Below are 16,382 nucleotides of genomic sequence, written 5' to 3' on the forward strand. Positions count from 1 at the left end.
TCGTATATTAATGTCTTTTCTGAAAACGTTGGGGCAATACTAACTAAAAACAATCGTCTTTTCTTTTACCATTTATAAGATTAACCACATGACCACCTTTCATTACATCTCCCAAGTTGCCTTTTAAACCTTACTAATGATTTTATTTGCCCTTAGGGAAGATCAATCGCACTCATTGGTCATTATAGACGTAATCCAGAGCTGTGAAACCATACACTGGGGTTGGAAAAACAAAATATGTAAATATTTTTCAAAACTAATTTTGATTCAAAGATATCCTCTTTTTGTTTTTTGTTCTGCTTTGGAACAGAACCAATTACAAGAACAATTTTGGTTGGTGGTATCACCATTTAACTAACCCTTTTAGCACCAAAACCCTATATATGGAATATAGACTCTACCAGTCATAAAACAACAAGAGCCTTTATATAGGCTCTCAAAATTTTCTTTCTCTACTCATTCATGTTGATAAAATTGATATTGTTTATGAAAACTATTTTGAGTCAAGAAAAAGCCTACCAATTTTCAATGTTTATACATGTTTTAACAATGATAATGTATGGTTTTGAGTGGTATCAATGACACAGACCAAATGTTATACACGTACTTAGATAAATACATTATGAACTTAGATTAAATACGTTTAATATTTGTTTATAACATTTTTCAAAACCAAAGTTTTACTAATTTCATTATGTTTAATCGTACTGCTGTTAACAAGAAAATAAACTACACCAAAATTATAATTTAACCATAAACATTATTAAAACTCTAACGGTTTATGTATACACCGTGTAATAAGTGGTAAATGTTGCTGGCTGTATGATCTGCGCCAGTATTGCTGACGCATTATGACGCGACCTGCCCAATTATTTCGGTACTAAAAGGATTAAGATTACAGACTGTTCACTGATAGGAATTTCACAAATCAGAAGGCCATGCAGAACCTATGACGATCTGCTTGTTAAGCGAGTGTGCTTGTATTTCCTGCGATGAGTGTTTTGTATGCGTGAATACTGTTTAGCTGATACCAGTCCTATAGAACGGCTCTAGTCAGAAGCACATGGTTGAAGCTCTGAAGAGTATCTGATAGACGGGGTGCGAAGTCTGTTGTCGCAGAGGAGCGTTCTTGATCATTGCTTAGGGATTATATTTTGCAGCAATGTCAGTTTATCTTCCTGGGACAAGATTACCTTGTTGTAATGGAGTCTGTAGATAGACTATTGAGGATCATTGTAATCCGTCACACCTTTTTGAGGGAGCTGGGAGAATAATATGTGTGTATAGTAACATTACTTTCACTTCAATTTCATCATTTTAACCGTTTTCATCCATTTTTATTGCTGTCTCAACTCCCAGTAGCTCGGTCAAAGTTAAAACTTAGCAATGAAGCTCAGTCGAACTCTAATAGAAACAAAACTAGACAGGGCATCCACACTCATTTTACAAACGCGTGACTACTTACAACAACCGTAATGTACGCTGGAGTTGTCATACACGAGAGTCGTTCGCCACACGGTCCAAAGACTTTGTATCAGCACTATTTAATTTGTACTGTTCCGATTCTTCACATTATATCTATATCCGACTGCAGAATCTTGGTAAGATCTTCCAACAGATTAATGGCCCATAACAACAGACAGTTCAAGATTAAAAGTCTGATCGTTCACTTATGAAAAGGTTACAATAAAACGTGCAAGGATATAAGCAATACTTAGTAGGGAAGGATGATATTAACCGGTGATTTACAGAAATTTATTTTTTAAATGCTCTTGTATTTATGCAATTAAAGAATTTTATACTATTACTATAATTATAAGCGTGAATCGTGGAGTTCAGGTATAAGGGTATTTAATTAATAAACTTCAAATTCGTATTATTGAATACAAATTAATAATACATACGTTTTTAAACATAAGAGTGTTTTAAACATGTTTTAATGTGCTATGAGTCATTGTGTTTTTACTGCGCATACATGAGCGAGCGATTGTGGTGGCGGGCAAGGGAGGGTCAGCTCGGGTGTAATCTCATTTCATCCCCCATCGCCACAAATAATATCCGCCCATTTTTCACGGTGTTTTGAACATTTCCATCGCGATCCTCCCGCCCCATTGCTGTTCGAATAAGTCCTTTATGGCTGTCATAATCGTATGCATCGTCAAGCGATACGATTGACGGTCTGGTAAATCGGGAGCCTCCATACCGAACGAGGAGAATGGAATCGTCGAATCTACGTCTGGATTCAAATCTGTAATATAAATACGCTGTAAAATAATACCAGTATGTTTTTATTTTTAGGTTTAATGTCAATATTTTATACGAATCATTCAAATTTATCAAAGTGATTTTCAAACAATAACACTAATTTATAGACGTTCATTTTGATATACTAATGGTCACATGGACAAATGCTTTGGGTTTTAGAGAGTTAGAGATAGCACATATCCTGCCTTGTCTGAAACGTTTTTTATTACTAGTCCTCCTCAAACTGTACTACGCTCCACCTTTTTTATTTGAAATTTGTATAATAAGGCTAAAATTAAATTATATATCTTTATTTCATATAAACCACTTAAAGCACTACATTCTAGAAGCTCTTTTCTTATTGGAACTATTTATAAATTTAAAAACAAACCACTTTTTCAGTTATGTGGGTTTGATGATGTGTTCCTTAAGCACGAAAGGCCTCACAGAAATAAAATTTATATTATTGGAGTGTTTGTTTTTAAATTTATACTTAAAGCACTGTAAAGAATGCCTCCAGCTAACTCGCTTTTAGGATCCTTGTTAGTCTAATAGGCTCTTTGTTCTGGGAGCTTCTGACTCTTTGGATTTTTAGGCTACTAGAAGAAACCAGATATTATCTGACTCCTGAAAGGCCTTCAGCCTCCAAACTACCTGGGGTTTGGAAACTCCAATCACTAAGACCTGTTCAATTTTCCGCATGAACACTGTTGTCTCGGAGCTAATCCTCGAAATATAGCAAAGGAATTTCGGACAGAACCAGTATAACTCGGTACTGGCAATCTCCCCCCCCCCCTACTTCCAGGTTCCAGGATAACAGGACCGTTTATCCAGGCCGTTCCATGTACCACTATCCGGGAGTTACCGAGCGGAGTCCATCCCGGAGAGCATCCGTGTCAGTTTTTGTCGCGACCGGCCGGAGCAGTATGCCCATGTTGGACAGCCTGTCGCCACCGCTCCATCGCTGTGCGAGTGACCGGTGTAGAGCGCATGCGTAACACTAGGCCTGCGCGGACAGTAGCTCAGCGTCATGCGTGGTGTGCGTGCGTGAGTGAGGGATGTGCGTTCTGCTCAACAACCACCGCGCGCCCCTGCAGCCCCCCCGTCGCACCCTGGAGAAGGACTGCAACCTGAGGTACTACTAATTGGAATTTGTACTATTTTCTTCGTAAACGGGTTCGGTGTTTTGGGTTTAAAAGAAATGCGCTTGTTTATTTATATGAAGCTTTTAGAATTGGTGTGGGTCATATTTAGTTTTATTATGTTCGAAGAAGGTGTGTTAGTCCAATATTTTCATTGTGACCTTCCTTTAAAGTAGGGTATCCAGATACAATCGTAGAAAATAGAAAAACGTATACATTTTAATGTCTCCCTTGGACTTGGTTCACCAACACCTATGACGTATGAAAATTTAGATGGACAAGTCAAGTATGCGAATGTTTCGCAACATAGATTACCTTAACACCAAGTGCATAATGGTTTGTTACTTCCACGTAATGCATCTTAAATTGAATCTTATGTCCAAACCGTCCAGAAAATGTTTTCATGGGTATAACATTTAGATGACCATTCATCTCAGCGATTTCAGACATGTAACTCAGATTTTATAAGTAAAGTACTGACATGTTTTGAGCGCTTTTCATGAAGAACTGCGACTTCAAAGTTTCAAAATTTGAACTATTGGCCCTGCTGAATGTAACTTTAAATGGCTGAGCTTTAGCGAATCCTATCACTCATGGGACTGGAAAAATATCATTTCTATATGTCTGTCTGTCCATACGATATCTTGAAAACGAACTGACCTTGGAATTGTGAAAGAAGCTTCATTTCTATACGAGAAACACTAAGTTAGCTATGGGATTTGGCTGAGCGTTAGCAAATATGTTTTCATTGATCTTATGGGTATTCATGATGGCAATGAGAAATATTAAAAGAATAAGATATTTAAACAAACTCAGTATATTTATAAAAGTTTAAACATGAGATACATAAACAAATGTAGCCTAATACCCTACCACAAAACATAATTTTATGCTGTCCTAAAAGTCGGTGACGTGACTTGATTTCAGCGTACTTTTGTATTGTTGTATGATTATCTGCTAGTAATAAAATGAGCTAGCTATAGACTAGAAATTTTGCATTGAACCTCAGCAAAGCCTCTTGAGTGACACATGGTGTGGCGTACTCCTATCTTTTAATATAAAGGGTTATGTTACAAAAATTTTCAATTATTTTAGAAAAATTCATGACCCGACCATCACTGAAACTCTTTCTGATATGGAGCGATGTAAAACTTTCAACAAAATATTATGCAAAAGGGTGTTGACATGCCATTCTATTCAAGTCAGGCCGGAAGTTCAGGTTTCCTCTTCCGATTTATATCAATACCCTCCCTTTCCTTACGTAACCCTAGCCACCAGAGAAATAAGAACTTTCTATTTAATTTATTATTCACTGCAAAAGAATTATACACTAACATACAATCATGCAAGAACTGCATAAACGTCGACAGGTTAGTTTGCAGTAAATTATTACAATTAAATTGTTATATTGGAGTTATTGATTTTCTTTCCTATTCCAGTTGTAAAAATCTATATTTTAAGCCAAAACCTTTTTAAACTTAAATATGTTATGACAATAACAAATAACAGCTAGTTGCAAATTAATAATTAAATAACAACAATAAACTTAATGTAAAAATAACAAAATCCGAAGTAACTTATAAATACTACAATAACAACTACTACATTTTCATAAACTAATATGCGTTACATAAATCATAACAACAAAATGTAAAATCAATAAACTCAACCACCCAACAAAAAAAAAAAAAAACAAAAAAATACTTAAAGTGATTTTCAATGTATACACGTCATTAGATTACAAAACAAAAATCAAAACTTTACTCACCACATTGACTGGCATGACTTTAGTGACATGGAACACTGTGATTTGTTTTTTATGTATTCTCGCCGATGATAAATGTACTTTCAATTGAACTACGAAAATGAACTTTCAAAATTGTTCGTGTAAGTCTTACGCTTGTAGCAGTCACATAATAGGTTAAAGATTATTTTTATCATAATTAAGTCTTTTAAGATATTGCCAAAACTACTACCACTAAATGATTATCCTATCTAAAATTTTGATATCAATCTTGGATTCTCAAATTGGCCGTAACGTTAATTTATCTGTAAAATGAGTAAACCATCATAAACATTACTTTGATGATCTACTGTTTTGACAATACTATTATTTTTAATTATAAGCGTTTTATTTTTAATTATTTAACTGCATTTGTTGGTTGGAAGCGTTCTATATATCATAAACAACGCGTAGTGTCATAATCTTATTTCAGAAAGAAAAACTAAAAAAAGTATTTTGTAAAAAAGTATATTTCCAATTAGGTATTTTAAAAATTAGATGCAAGATGTTGTAGAAATGAAAACTGGGATGTTAAAATATTTTAACGTGAAAAATAATATTTGGTCAAAGGCGTTCTATACATTGTTCAAACGTTTTAAGATTCCACATTTATGACTGGTTAATAAAAACGATAAAAATGATTTCCATATTTATATTAGCATAAGGTTCTTCAATTCTATACGCTAAGAATATTTGTTTACAATTTCATCGTACTTTCAGTCTACTATATATGGAAAACAATTCATTAGTGTTAATAACGAGCGCTTTTGTTAAATTTCGCAGAGGCATCGTAACCAATGTTGCACGATACAAAGACGGTCTGCTACAACCAGACAAATTATATTTTACACATGGATCAGTGGTGAAAGGGAAATAAAAGACAGAAACAAAATATCTCTTTGGTCTAGATTCCAATATGTTTTTGTAAGTTAATTAATACAAGTAACTTGATACTAATAAACATTTATGTTTTAATATAGGTTAAGTTTTTATTTTTCAACTTTAAAATAATTCTTAAACTAGTTTTTTTATAGAAAATCTTATTCAATTCCAAAACAACTTCCCTTCGTACTATGTAACTATTCATTTACGTAACACTGTATTTTTTCTTTCCTTTCTATTCAATGCCATTTATAAAATTTACACAACTAAACTTTTAACATAATATATATATATATATATATATATATATATATATATATATATATATATATATATATATTGTTAATTTTTCATATATATATATAAATTATATATATATATATATATATATATATATATATATCCGTAATTTTGGAACTATTGAATTAAACATGCTAATCAGAGTGTTTGGTTTCTATTAAGCCTTACACCTTTACGCATGGAAACATCGAGTTTAAATTTTGTTATATTCTCTACTTTAAGACGGTTAAAAATATATTAACTTATAATTGGTGGTGTGGGTGTGCGTAGTAAGGTCCCTTCAATATTTCAAAGTGTCAACTACGGTACTTTGCACACAATCATTCTTTGCAGCTACTTGGTTCCATGTATATGCGTGATGTAATTGTCCGTTTAACTAAACATATCACACTATAATAGCAATGAGTGATGTGACTTGAGGCTAAATTTCGAAAGCTGTACAAGGTGTGCCAATAAACCGTAAGAAATTTATTTACGATATGAAATCTGCTATCTACTGGAAACTAATATAACTAGAAACAATTATTAGTTTAAAAAGTTTCAGAAAGCCTACGCTACTCACTATAGTAGTCCGCACAAAAACAGTCCGATTACATTTGAGGCGGTGTTGCCATATCGTTGCTGACCATCAGCTGTTCTCTCTATGACGCACCTATGGTCACTATTGACTATTTAATGTATATTTGTTTACTGTAGCATTTAATGATGTTTGTTTATTGCAACAGATGTTGATACAGATCAATAGTTGTTCATACTCCTAGGACTGGCAACTGTCGCGGGTGTAGGGGGGGGGGGGGTTTAAACGCAGCGACCACCATCGGATTATTTTGGTGCGAGCTGCTGTAGTTGCAATAATCAGGTAATTACGGTAAGCTGACCAATTGCCGCTTTAGTGGTGAGTCCCACTTATTCTAATTTAACTCATTTAAATTTAATCTATTCGTTGACTTCTTTCGCGTTAACACACATCATCCAGGAGAGTACACATCATCAAACCGCATGTACAAAAAACTGTTTTCCAAATAAAACCTGCTTGCTTCTTGCATTGAGAATAAAGACAGTCAAACAGAATATTCAATTTATAATGAGCTATGTGGTGATGTTTATTACTAGGTTAGGCTACTTCTGTACTACACAAAAACACTTGCATCCAGTGTTTTTAAGTGGTTAAGAATAAGTATTCTGGCTATATAATAGTAGATATGGGAGAATCAAAATGGGATAAAAATTTACATTTCATCAAATTTACTTTTCCATTAATACTGTCTGAAATATTAGAAATTTAATTATTTACATAATGATTATACCTTGCTTCACATAAATATTAGATTTGTATTAAAAACAATTAGATAAAAAATTACAAATAATACTTTAAGCCTTGAGGGACACCATATGAAACTGCCTCAGAAAATAATAACTGTTTCGACTAAGTGAACCTTGTGTAAGTCGCCACTTAACGGCACAGCCCTTAAAAGGAAAGTGCTGGGTGGAAATTGTAAAATATTATTAAGAGGAACTTTTCCAATCCATATCGTCTATCCACGTATCCCAGACAAATGTGAAGGTATCAAGTTAGAAATTAATTTATAAACCCAACAGAATGCATTACACGTATTTCAGATGGCAGAAGGATTTTCGTCCAGGTCTAAATCCAGCTCGTTTGAGAAGGGACACGGGAATTATGGATGAGGAAATTAAGTTATGGGGGTTTAAATGAGCATCTAGGCCAATTTTTATATTTGTTACTCCTATCAAATATTTTTATATCAAGGATTGGTATCATTGTAGTAAATCTGCCGAACTTCAATACAGCGAAGGTGTTGGACAATAAGGCTATTATGTTCTTGATAAATTCTTAAAAACACCATCTAAGTGGACCTTCTTCAGTTTGAATTGCAGTAAGAGCCATTTCAATCTTGTATAGACAGTCTGAGTGAGCTTGTACAACGGCCTTAACGTTTATTCTAATGGACTAAAATACTTTTTGCTACGTCAGAAAGATATGTATTATTTTACATTTAAATATACCTTATTGGCCGATCTTTGTCTGTGTGTCTCTCTATAAAGTCAAAGTAAAGTAAAGATGTCGTATTTCACCAGGCGAAGTTACCTGTGTCTGTCTGTCTGTCCGCATGTTATCTCGAGAACAAACTAACCTATAAACTTGAAATTTTACATGAAGCTTCATTTAGATATTATCAACACTGAGATCGATAATGGTGCATTGCACTCTATAGTATTTGGTTTTGCGTTAGCAAATATTCTTACACTGGTCTTATGGGTAACCATGATGTCGACGAACGAGAAAGTTGCAGAAATTTTTTAAACGAACTGAGTACAACCATACGAAATTTTAACGTGTGGCACATTAATAAATGTAAATTATTCATATAGTAAAAGGCCAAAAACAACAAACTGGAAGTCAATGTTATAAGTCGTGATTATATCTGATTTCAGCGTACCCTTCTAACTAGAACGTTTATTATTTAAACACTGCTGTGAAACCTGAATTAACAATAATTGCAATGTATCATGTGGCATATTATATCTTAATTAAGAGAATCTCTAGAATTAAAATTTTGTATTACACCTTTTTTCTACATCTCAGAAATGAGTTCTGTAGTGGTTTCTGTACACCCGCAGAACTTTGCTGAGCATCATCACTTAGCCTATCACTTAGTAGACTGAGACAGTTCCTTTTTTATACTGCTGATGTTTCCGTATTCTGTATGTCTTTCTATCTGATCACAGAACATCTCAAGAACCAAATGAGCTTAAAGATTGTCATTTTACATGCAATCTTAGCTAAGTCTATTACATTACAGGTGGCGTGGCGTACTCCAATCTTGTAAAATATTGAACCAGTAAACATTGTATCCAGTAACTTGTATTCAAGTGGTGTTGTTTTTAATATTTTCTTATTTTCGGTCAAGATTATTTGGCATCCGTAACTTGATAAGTTAATACAAGTTATTTTTCTAAGGTGTTTATTTATCCAAGCAATTTTATGGGATTGGTTATTTAAAGTTGAGTTCAAATTGGTACGATACATCCTCACCTCTATTCGACATTTGGTTGGCACTCGCTCCAATATTCGGGCGGAACAGCCTGACGCTTTCTAGTTTGATTGTGGAGAAAGCCCGGGGTATTGTGTCCGTCCAGTTGCCGTATGTGGCGGTGCGGTCACTGTATCTGCGTGTAACGAATTGCCATATCGGACATTGTCTCTACATCCGCATCCTTCTATTCTGTATCTTTCCTTCTGTGTCCTTTAGAGCCTTCTAACACAATTTCTTCCTCCTTCAAACCATTGTTTCTCTTTTCCTCGAGCATTAATTCAATGTAATTCACTATTAAGAGAGGTAGCGGGAATTATATCCATGTCACCTTGGAAGACGGTAAGGCAAACTGTTCTAACCTCTTCCAGTCAAAGCAGGTAGGAGAGATCATCCCCTTTATGTTCAAACACTGCACTAATCTTTACCATTAAGGAGCTTCATGCACTCCACTAGCTATCATTCGCAGTGAAGGATGACCAACCAATTAATCCTTAATCCCCATTTTCTCGATATTATCGATTAGGGATGTACGGTTCATGGACATCCAAGGAGTACCCCAGATGTGACACATTTGTGACTGCTGTAACCAGTGCAACAAAGTCAAGTAAGTAAAGATGTCTTATTTTACTAGGCGAAGTTAGAGCTAAGAAGCCCTCTCTAACTTGAGAACCAACAGCTTAAAGGTGACTGCTTGCTAGGACAGGATCGCTCAGCGGTCACCCATCCGAGCAGCAGCCACGCTCGACGTTGCTTGACCCGCTACACTGCGCCATTGGCAGTGTAGGTTCTATTGAATTGTATAAACCAACAATAATTAACACTCCTGGATATAGGTTTTTACAAATGTCATCACAATAATAATCCATAATTTCCACACCTTCATCCATTTCGCGCTCTTAAATTACTTTAATTTTCCTTAAAATGGTTTTTTGTTCGTTTTTTTTTGTAATTTTTAATATAACTTTGAACTGGAAGAGGGTATTTGTGGAAAAAAACTTTTGGATTTTAGTTACATGTTAAGTCTAAAGTAATAAATTGAAAAAGAATACTTAGCTTCACAGGAAACTTAATTGAGTGTAAAACGTTAAAGAGAAATAATTCGTAGATGATTTAGTAGCGTGATTGTAGTAAATGTAATTTTTTTAAATTCAAAACTTGAAAACTATTTATGATTAATCAGTGCGTAAACCAGTTGAATTCACTGATATTTTTCACTGCCGACGTTTTGTGTCTATTTATCTCATAATACTGGAAGAAACTCCTTTAATTACTACTCTGGCAAGGAAGAGACTTAGAAAGAATTGCCCGCCTTGAGCGATTTGCTCGGAGCAACTCTCTTGTTCTTTGCAGCTTTTGTGCTGTCTTAATTACCACCTGACCCAATTTCTAAAGGTTGAGATTGGATTCACGTTCATTTGGGTGCTTTATGAATAATATTATTTGAATTATTAAACTTCTTATAACTCGTTTAAAACCTAACAATGAACTTATGCTCGCCAGCTTCAAGATTTTAACCATTTGTAAATCAAACTTCAGAGCAATGTGGTGTACAGGTTATTAATGAACTACTGCACCGTCACTCGTAATTGATGAACGTAGTTCTCCAGTAGTTTATAACTTTTGGCGGGCTTTAGTTGTAACAGCAGGAACAAAGGATACGGTACACAGGTGCCGGAACAGGGAACTGTAGCATATAGAGGGGGACGTAGCAGGTGGGACTGAGGATAAGGAACACAGAAAATGGGGATCAAAAGACATATATTTGTCTTACAGAGCAGCTGCAATAAGGGCTAAGACAGCAGATTCACACCAACAGACTAAAGTCTATTCATCGAGTGTTGACAGTGGGGCTCCGCCCACATCGCAGGCAGCCTCTGGGTTGTGACCAATCAGGGGGGGGGGCAACCTAGGAATGTCCACGTAGTCTTGAGTTCGTAGAATATCGCCAACGAGAGTTCAAGCGGTCTTACTGCGCCTTACTGTTTATCCGTTGGCGCTCAAGTGAATCACTGTAGACTGTAGACTACATATTGTGAACAGACACACCACTACATCCTATATTTATCATAACTCATCATAACTATTCCATTGAAATCATGTCTATGGATGTTGAAGATGGAGCTTGTATTAGCTATTTGTTAACTTTCAATTACATTATTTGTTAACTATTTGTTTACATTCAAACACATAAACCAATATTTAAAACTTTATTTTTGTGAAATTTTCGAAGGTACCTTGCTATCGAAAGGCCTCACAAAAATAAAGTTTTAAATATTGGTGTTCGGGTTGGAATGTAAATAAGTTATGTCTAGGGATGTTTAGCTACTTCGCCTGTCACTCGATTTTAAACTATCATGGAAGTCCCATGTTGATTCCCTTTGCCTAAAACTCTCACGTATAATCTATCTTTTTATAAAATTAAAGTTCTATCAGAGCTCCCACATTTTAATTTTAACTTATTATGGTCTGTACCATTCTTTTAAGAATAGAATATATTTATTTTTAGAAAGTAATTACAATCCATCACAACTAAAATAATCTGGTACAAAATTATCAAAAAAGATGGTAACAATATTAATTCACATTTAGTCTTAAATTAATTACTGCAATTAAACTATACAATATCACAAATTGTCATAATTAAAAGAATAAAAATACTATATACAAGTTTAAATGCAACAAACACATTCTAGTATATATCCAATATATATTTGCTTTCAAAAAACATAGGGCCTCTAAGGCAAAGCCTGTGTAGAGGTTCTTTCTCTAATATTAAACATTTTGTGCTACAAAGATTTTTATGTTTTATTTAACCACATAATTTTTTACGGCATTTGGCTTTGGTATCACTTCAGAGCAGCCATTAAAGTATTTAACTGGCAGAAAACAGCAGTTAGAATTGTAGAAGGACTTGGAAGTAGACAACCATGTAACACTAGCTTCGTAAAATGTCACATTACCGTAACTTATGTAACAAATTTATAAAATGCAATAGTCAAAGTCTTTGTCATTCACATTACACTAGAAATTAATAAACACAGTCTTGTTACTCATCACCTCAGACTTTCTAAAACTATCAATAGCATTATTTAGCAACAATTGAAGCTCTCTAATGAACTAATTTATTTATCATTTTAGGCTGCTTCCAAGGAATAGATTTTAATTAGTTTTAAGAAATGTATTGAAAGATTATCTTAAAATAGTCTTTCTATTCTGTATAATTTTCATAATGGCTTTACAACAGCGCCTTTTAATCAGTGTTATGTGATTTAAAGTTAAAACAATGGATTGTATTTTATTGTAACTGTATCATACAATTTTAACTGAAAGTCCTTAATTTCTTGTGTCTATATTTTAAATCTTGTACTTTTTATACTGTACGTATTTTGTAACTCAAGGCATTCGAAACATCTTTTCAAGCTGATTTTTGTTCTGTTGTGAGGTTAGTGATTTATAAAGGATCGATTAAGCCGCTTCACTTTTTTTATATTTCAAATCTACCTGAGTAACTTTACTGTCTTTTCTTATAACTTGACCTTTGGTATTCACATGTAGTATTTGTTTAAGGCAATAACACTTTTTGTCATTTATCATTTGTCAGTGGTTAATGGCGCCTCACGATCAATATTCGATGAATAAATTATATTTGGTTCTCTCTAGCAATGCAACACTGATGGTAGAGTTCCGGCCGAAAATAGATTATAAAAATGAGTTCATACTTTGTGGCTGATTTGTAAAGCCTGCGGGAGAAAAATTCAGATAATACCATGCACATAGCGCTCTGTCAGCTCCTTAAAGTTGAATTATATTTAGGTGTCATTTATGTAAAAGAAACATTCTCCCATACATTACCTTAGCTGTGATACCTTTAAGTTCTGCACTTAGGACAACAAGTTGATAAACTTCTCATTAGACTTGGTGATGAAAGAATCTGTTCACTTGCTTCCGAAGAGTCAGAATTGTTGGGGCTAGGGGTCGTCTCTTGATTCTTCTATAAGGTGGGATGACAGGCACTAGATCTCAGCCCTGTATCCTTGGAAGAAGGAGAGGCCATTTTTGCTCCAGTATCTCCTGTCAAAGCGAGCAGGGAACATAATTGCTTCACGTTTAGGCTAGCAACAGCTAACAACAGCTAATTAGGGGACCTTTACCCACTCGTATATCCTCAGCAGTAGAGTAAAGTAAAGTAAAGTAGTCTTATTTTACCAGGAAGTTAGGGCTAAGAATCCCTCTCTAACACGTAACCTGGGGACCAACGGCTTAAAGGTGACTTCCGAACCACCACCAATGGCCGAGCAGGCGGGCTGCTTGCAAGGACATTATCGCTCAGCGGTCACCCATCCAAGCAGCAAGACCTGGTAATCCACCCTTACACCGCAATACCTCAAAATTTTGTGGACACATCCATTTCTGCTGTACCCAGAGTAAGTTCAACTGGAAGGTATAAACAAGCCAGAAATGTACCGTTCTTCTGATGGGATACTTTAAGTTATATTAAAGTAAATATATGTTTGTTTTCAAGATTGGACAAGAAAAAAGCCATCATTGCCAAAACCAATGGAAGGGAAGTTGTGTTCAAAGATTTTTCAGAAGTTGAGTGAAACCTTTAACACAATTTAGATTAAATACCGCTATGAGCCAGTAGTAAATCTACGAATAATCGTACACACAAAACCACACCAGCAATAGTGAATAAAGTAGCTTGTTAATGTCCTGCTTTCAGATCCTCTCGATGATAAAGTGTTTCATATTCGCGAGCGGTTTCATTAAAAGTTGGTTGTCGGTCGGCGGCAGTTGGCAGTTTATCGCCATTTTCACGTTACCCAAACTGCCCTGCAGGTTGTTCGACCATGCTGTTAAAACTTCTAAATGTTCACCGAAATTGCTTCCGTACTTAACCATTTATTAATATAAATATGTGAATCGTGCTACGATAGTAGCGTGAAACTTTTATAATATACATAACTGCGGATTTGGACTACGCTAGTTTTTAATATTAAGCTTTGGCATACTTTTTGGTTATTTTTTGTCTTTTCCCACTAACTGTTCCCTGTTTGATGTATTTCAACTAATTTTGAGATGCATACTGTGTTAGAAATTTGCGATTTCTATATCGCCTTTGTGTTTTACGATTTCACCTATGTGTATGATTTAGTTGTAATCCTAAAAGTGCCTAGCGCAAACAGAAAACTCAGATTTATTTGCTTGTTTTTCACGACAATTTTCAAAATCAATTAAGCGTAACTGTTTATTTAATTTTGTCATATTTAAACATGACTAAGAAAGAGCTTATAAATACAGTATGAAGGTAAATGCCGACACCTAGCGTTAAAGCATGGGCTTGATTTACTTTGGCAGTGTTTTATTAATAATTGTCTAATTGAAGTCTAACACTTGTCATATAATTAAATGTTTGTCCATGAGTTGGTTTATACACGGAACCATATTGTCTGTTCTATTTTTGGCAGATCTCTCAGAGTGACATGCACCATTGTCGAATAAAGTGTTGCTCATAATGAAGATTCGTGCACACTTTCAAAATCTATGGTTCATTTACCTTTTGGGATATCGTACGGAAAAACAGACATGTAGACAAAAATGCAACTTTTTCAGCCTCTTAAGTGATAGCTAAAGCTCAGCCAATTATAACAGGATATCTGTAATTAGATCAATATATGTAGAATATCAAGCAGCCAAAAGAACAAAACAAACGCTAAAAGGTTTTTAACAAAATGTACGAGAACACGTAACAGAGTGATGTTGTTCAAGCAAAGGATTTTGTAATATAACAAAAAGTTTTGAACTCTAGTATAGAAATAAATACATTAAGCGTGATGAAATATAAAAGCATTAAAAATTTTTTTAAGAATCTAGAACTTATAGTTTTGTATAACAATTTTATTTTGTTGGTATGTACTATGCACTAATACAACATAATTAATTCATTGTATAGATAACTAATATAAACTAATGTATGTCACTGCTTTCACGTGAATATAATTATCTCGAATTATAGAGATTGTACCAACGCTTTTTCTAGCAGTGTCTTGGCACAGAAGAAAGCAAAGAATAATACTGAGCATCGTATAGAAGGGAGGAGGTTTCTGTTGTGTGCCACTGTGTCACGGGAATCGATACAAGCCCTGCCTACCAGACACCGTCCCAGCTTTACACTCATCATTGTATATAACGAAGGCGGTTTCTGTTGTGTGCCACTGTGTCACGGGAATCGATACCAGCCCTGCCTACCAGACACCGTCCCAGCTTTACACTCATCATTGTATATAACGAAGGCGGTTTCTGTTGTGTGCCACTGTGTCACGGGAATCGATACCAGCCCTGCCTACCAGACACCGTCCCAGCTTTACACTCATCATTGTATATAACGAAGGCGGTTTCTGTTGTGTGCCACTGTGTCACGGGAATCGATACAAGCCCTGCCTACCAGACACCGTCCCAGCTTTACACTCATCATTGCATATAACGAAGGCGGTTTCTGTTGTGTGCCACTGTGTCACGGGAATCGATACCAGCCCTGCCTACCAGACACCGTCCCCAGCTTTACACTCATCATTGTATATAACGAAGGCGGTTTCTGTTGGTGTGCCACTGTGTCACGGGAATCGATACCACCCTGCCTACCATACACCGTCCAGCTTTACACTCATCATTGTATATAACGAAGGCGGTTTCTGTTGTGTGCCACTGTGTCACGGGAATCGATACCACCCCTGCCTACCAGACACCGTCCCCAGCTTTACACTCATCATTGTATATAACGAAGGCGGTTTCTGTTGTGTACCACTGTGTCACGGGAATCGATACAGCCCTGCCTACCAGACACCGTCCCAGCTTTACATCATCATTGTATATAACGAAGGCGGGTTTCTGTTGTGTGCCACTGTGTCACGGGAATCGATACCAGCCCTGCCTACCACACACCGTCCCCAGCTTTACACTCATCATTGCATA

At 35.4% G+C, this 16,382-nt stretch overlaps 1 protein-coding gene across 1 annotated transcript in view; it reads left to right on the forward strand.

Moving 5' to 3' along the window:
- Positions 1 to 3,104: 3,104 nt before the first annotated feature.
- LOC124359973 overlaps positions 3,105 to 16,382 on the forward strand; it is a 141,382-nt gene continuing 128,104 nt past the window's right edge. The window contains exon 1 of the mRNA XM_046813179.1: positions 3,105 to 3,379. Within this exon, the coding sequence (XP_046669135.1) occupies positions 3,303 to 3,379 (77 nt within the window). The 5' untranslated portion in view covers positions 3,105 to 3,302. The remainder of the gene's footprint in view (positions 3,380 to 16,382) is intronic.

Source organism: Homalodisca vitripennis, chromosome 4 (assembly GCF_021130785.1).
Source record: "Homalodisca vitripennis isolate AUS2020 chromosome 4, UT_GWSS_2.1, whole genome shotgun sequence".
Lineage (NCBI taxonomy): Eukaryota > Metazoa > Arthropoda > Insecta > Hemiptera > Cicadellidae > Homalodisca > Homalodisca vitripennis.